The sequence below is a fragment of the Capsicum annuum genome, chromosome 3, assembly GCF_002878395.1.
Source record: "Capsicum annuum cultivar UCD-10X-F1 chromosome 3, UCD10Xv1.1, whole genome shotgun sequence".
NCBI classification, from domain to species: domain Eukaryota; kingdom Viridiplantae; phylum Streptophyta; class Magnoliopsida; order Solanales; family Solanaceae; genus Capsicum; species Capsicum annuum.
In genome coordinates, this window is record NC_061113.1 from 6481448 (window position 1) to 6486785 (window position 5338).

The 5338-nt window shown below is 37.1% G+C and overlaps 1 protein-coding gene across 1 annotated transcript; it reads left to right on the forward strand.

Annotated features, from left to right (window-relative positions):
- Positions 1 to 509: 509 nt before the first annotated feature.
- LOC124896969 (F-box/kelch-repeat protein At3g23880-like) lies at positions 510 to 3538 on the forward strand. The gene is made up of 4 exons (XM_047408964.1): positions 510 to 696; positions 821 to 910; positions 2037 to 3052; positions 3166 to 3538. Exons 3-4 carry the CDS (start codon positions 2045 to 2047, stop codon positions 3292 to 3294), a joined length of 1137 nt encoding a protein of 378 aa, XP_047264920.1. The 5' UTR covers positions 510 to 696; positions 821 to 910; positions 2037 to 2044; the 3' UTR covers positions 3295 to 3538.
- The last annotated feature ends 1800 nt before the right edge of the window (positions 3539 to 5338 follow it).

Here is a 5338-nt window from a genome sequence, read left to right on the forward strand (position 1 = left end):
GTATTAAGATTAAATTAGATATTTAATAGTAAAATATCATTTTACTTTATAAAGTTATCTAGGCATCTAGGCTTATGCCTAATTTGCACCTCACGCTTAGGCTAACACCCCAATGTTCAGGCGAAAGCCTCAAATTTTGAGGCGTTTTGCCTTTCGATACTTCTGCTTCCCCACAATGCCTCGAGGCAATATGCTTCCCTTCGAGACAAGCCTCAAAGCGAGCCCCGGCTATCTTTTAAAATACTAGTTACGAGCAGAGGTGGAACCAGCCTAGTAATAGGGGTTCGTCCGAACCTTCGATGGAAAATTATATTATTAATACATGATTAAAATAATTTTTATGTATATATTGTAGATGTTGAACCTCATTAGATGAGCTTTTTTGAACCGCTCAGCAGAAATCCTGATTCCGCCTCTGGTCACGACAAATCTACACTTTTCTTAGTCCCCATAGAAATATATCCGAAGTCTTCCACTTTATTTGCATACTACTTTAGCATTATCTCTTTTAATATGATTGATTATATGTTTCTAATTAATTATATAACAAAAGACACACATCAATACTAGATTTTCATATCATCAAAATAACAATTTTGAAAAACAAATGAAAGGACAACAAAAGAAAACGACAAGAAAACACTATGCGCTGGCAGTTCACAGCTAGTCTGGTTGTTACAGAGTAGAGAAAACAAGGTACAAACTCCATTTTCTTAGCTTGTTGATATTTCCTCACAAACACCATATCCCCTTAGCTTGTTCTCACAAACCCCATTTGCTTAGCTAGTTGGTAATTTTTTTGTGTTATTTGTGTTTGCAGGCCCAACAATGAGAGTGAGAGGTAGCTGAATCGAACTGCTCTCGTCCCATAATATAATAGTTCTCTACGCCTTGCAAAGTTAGTTTGTTGGTGAGTGGTCTACACTTTTCTTGAATGATTCTTTTGTTTGAAGTAAATGTGTGTTTTTTCTACGAGTGGTTTATTTATTTTCCTTTATAATAGTTAATAGTAGATGTTAAAGCTAGCTTGTTTTGATCTCTCACTTTGCAAAGTTTTAGTTTCTTGGTGTGAGGCTTGAATGTTTACATTTTTCTTAAAATGTTGTGTTTCATCTATATCTATATTCCTTTGTGAATGTGTTCCTTTAAGATATCTTGGTATATTCCAAGGATGTGCATGGCAGGTCCTATGAATCATTTAAAGATTATGCTTTAGAGGTTGAAACAGCTTGTGATTCTCCTACCAAGATCTAGAGATTATTGTGTTGGGTGTTGAGTGTGAGGAATAATTGACTTTTGTGCCTACCTTGACTTGGCTATACTATGTATTGTGATGCTTTAAGAGTAGGCCTAATTGGTGGTGTTTTGATGTAAAAAGGTAAGGCAGTATACTATATTCTAAGGAAGTAGAAGATTCATTTTGAAGTTATGATAACATTATTTATATGGAATTATGGAGTACATTGTCAGATTCCTACTGATATATTAGCATTTAGTACATCTTTAGCCATAGGGATCTTAATATGAGATGGGGTTGCTCAAGGACTATGATATTTTTATCCTTTATCACCTAGGAAAGGCAAATGTAGTTGTTGATGCCTTGAGCCAGAGGATTTTGAGTTTGGCTTTCCTTGTGGCTGACGAGCGACCTATAACTGTGGGAATCAAATAATTAGCCAATCAATTTTTCTGATTGATATTTCTAAACCTGGGTAGGTTCTTGCTTGTGTGGAGGCTAGATCCATCTTATTAAAGTCGATTCAAGCATATTAGTTTGATGATGACAGATTGAATGGTGAGACTGAGACTAAGTAAGTAATTTATGGCATTTTGAGGATCATGGGCCAAGTTTGTATTCCTAACGTGGGTAATTTAAATGGGTGGTTTTGGACGTATGCAATCTTAAAATGTTGAATTTCTATTGATGATTTGCAGCGAAGAAAATGTGAAAATATCTTATATCTATATAAATATTCATTGTCACAATGTGTTAATGTTTCTTTTGCCTTTAAAGATTTTTTGCACTGTCCTGGCAGCTTACAATATGAGTCTACCGGAGGACATATTAATAGAGGTGTTTGAAAAGTTGCCAATGAAGTCATGCACTCGATTTAGGTCCGTGAACTCTGAGTGGGACGACACTCTTCATTCCTTGGAGCCTTCTTCCTGCATTATGCGCTCTCGATGTCTTGAGACGCAACGTCACATCTACTCATTGTACACAGCAGGTGAAGAAGAATTGGTGGCTAGAACATTTTATAAAGACGAAATGAGGATTGCTACAGTGATGAAGGGGATTGTATGCATTTGCAATGGAGATTCCGTTGCCCTTTGGAATCCCGCAAATGAACAAACGTTAGAGCTCCCTAGACATCATCGCTCGGAGTTCATGGAGACATCGATAGGGTTGGCGTGGATTAATAATCAAATTGTTGTCATAAAGATATATCTTGGTGATGTTGTTGATGATGTTGTGATGTTCTCGCTACAAGAGTCTAGGTGGATAAGTCTTGGAAACGACACGAAGATTGGTATTGCAAATGAAGATGATGCTTGTGACACAATCGTTTATGGCACGCCTTATTGGATCGGAGAAACGAGACGAGATTCTTGTATCAAATTTGACGTGAAAACAAATAGGTTTGAGGAGATAAGACTTCCGCGGACGATCCAAAGAGAAGAGATCGAAGGAGAAGAGAAAGAAAGAAAAAAGAGAGAAAGAAATGACTTTCCTATATCTCTATATGGCCTACGTGGCAAGCTAGCCATACTTGTTAGGGACCACCAACCGATGCCCCCCTACACTTTGGCTTGTCATTCTTGGATTTTGGATGATGATGGTCACTGGATGATAGGCAGAAACATGGTATTCACTCTAGCCATTTCAAGGTTCATAAATCCTCTTGAAAATGGAGATTTGGTGGTAGTTACACAAGATCAAAGCCTGACTATAATTGATAGATCCACAAGTTTAGTAAAGGCAACAATAAATCAAGGCTCAACCCATGTCCAAAAGTGCTATGAATACAAGCAGAGCGACATAATTCTCAATGTAAGATTTTCCTATTCCCTATAATTATTACCTTGATTTACTTTTACTTGTCCATTTCGACCCTCTTAAGTACTCACTAAAATCAGTTAACTAATGTTTTTTTCTGGGTGCAGGAACCGTGGACATCAAAGTTGACGAGGAGACTTCTCTTGTTTGGAGCGGGACTAGTTGGAGGAATTGTAGTCTCCCTGTATATGAAGAAGCGTCAAGGGAATGGGTCTAAGCGTCAAGGGAACATTTGAATCTCCTATTGTTGTTTGGACTTATTTCTTTAGGTACGGTTGTTTGGATCCATGACTAGACTTTTGGTTGTTGTTGCTTAAAGCATACTTTGATTTGTTCGGCTGTTTGACCATGACTCGATTTCTGGTTGCTAAACATATGTGCAACATACTTTAATTTATTTATATTAGGTACCGTTGTTTAGAACCACGACTCGATTTTTGGTTGTTGTTGCTTTGCTAGTCATATGTTTTTCGAAATTGGTAACAATAGATTCAGGCATGTCAATACAATGCTCTGCTTGTGAGTACGTTTGTAGAGTCGCCTTCAAGTTGACAGGTCAGAATGGATTATGGACCGATGAGTTGATTGCTGGACTAGCCAAGGAAATTGAAAGATTGGAATTGCCAATTTTGAAAGAACTAAATCATAAAGTTGTTTTCTTGGAACGACTAGAACTAAACAATCCAACAAGCAGATGAAATCACTCAATGAATTAGATAACCTACACGTTTTTTTTCTACCGGAGCTGGCATGATCACTTCCTTGTTATGTCAGCAATGAGTATTGACTTCCACCTATTTCAGACAGAGTGAGGTTGAAGATTTGGAGATAAATAATTTACAAAACCAAGAGGAGATAGTAAACTCAGAACAACCATGTCTGACCAAAATGATATTACTTCACTAGACTTGTTAATTTCACATATTGTCAATCAACTTTCAGGCAAGACTAAACAATTTCAAATCCAGTTTTCTGGTCATTCAATGGAACCTCACAGCTTAAGATTGGCTGTATCTTACCTTAAATCACAGGCAAGCTACACACAAATAATGAGCAGATACTAAAGAAAATAATTCGTAAAACAGGATATCGAGACTTGAAAACATATACACAAGAGTCACAGTTCTTGATCCCCTTATCATGACTAGTGGATAATGAAACAACCTTTAGATTACAATACCGCAGAACCAATTCTCTTAGAGATTTTGTTGATGCCAAGACGGTAATAATAGGGAAAGGATATCGATGTTCCCTTGGAAGTTTCCAAGATTCAAAACCTGTATACTTAAACATCTTGTACACCATTCTTAAGTGCAACGTCAAGCCACTTATCAATCATAGGGTAGACTCCACCAGAATCTGAATAGTTCAAAAGATCAAACTTTTCAATAGGGATTTTAGTCTCCCTATATCTTTTCAGAATTTGATCAATGTTTTTCAATTGGTATCTACAACCATCAGTTTTGAATTTCAAGGTGGAAAGAGTCACGACTTTTATAGTGAAAGCAATTTTGAAGCATAGCTGCTTCAGCAATATACAACCAAATAAAAAGCTCCGCGTTAACACTTATATCTCTGTCGGTAGACACTTAACATCTAGATCCAGCCTATAATTTGCCATGGAAATAACTGAGCAGTGAAGAGTAGGTGAGCGGTCATGGTAGCACATAGAGATGCAGCAACATTCTAAGCAGATTAAATAGGTTAGTTAAACGAAGAGAAAATAGTTGAGTAAGCAGACGAACCAAGAATGCATCTGAATCAATTACGCACCCTAACAAGGATTAACAACAACTTTCATGTATTAACAGCATGAATAATGAGCAATGCGCGATGATCTCATCCTCCTGCGGGTGGATTCTGCTAGAGACGCGATTATATGACAAATTCAAGCCTCCGAGTTGGCATAACAGAAAGATAAGTCCGAATAGACCTTAAAGTTGATTTCTAGACTAGCCAAGGAAGTTGAGAGATTGGAATTCGCCAATTCTGAAAGAACTAAACAATCCAACAAGCAGATAAAATCACTGGTTTACATAACCTACACGTTTGTCCACCGGAGCTGGCATTGATCACTTCCTTGTTGAATCAGAAATATGGCATTGATCACTTCCTTGTTGAATCAGAAATAAGAGAGGTTTTACATTTGAAGATAAATAGAGTTCACAAAACAAAGAGGAGATAGTAAACAAGAACAACCAAGTCTGACCAACTATCAACCAAGTAAATGGTATTATTTCGCTAGACTCCCTACTTCGGGAGTGGATTAATTTTCACAGA

Coding starts and splice junctions, on each gene's coding strand:
- LOC124896969 (XM_047408964.1), top strand. CDS start 2,045: ATGAGTCTACCGGAGGACATATTAATAGAGGTGTTTGAAAAGTTGCCA. Junction 3,053..3,165: donor AGAGCGACATAATTCTCAAT/GTAAGATTTTCC, acceptor TTCTGGGTGCAG/GAACCGTGGACATCAAAGTT.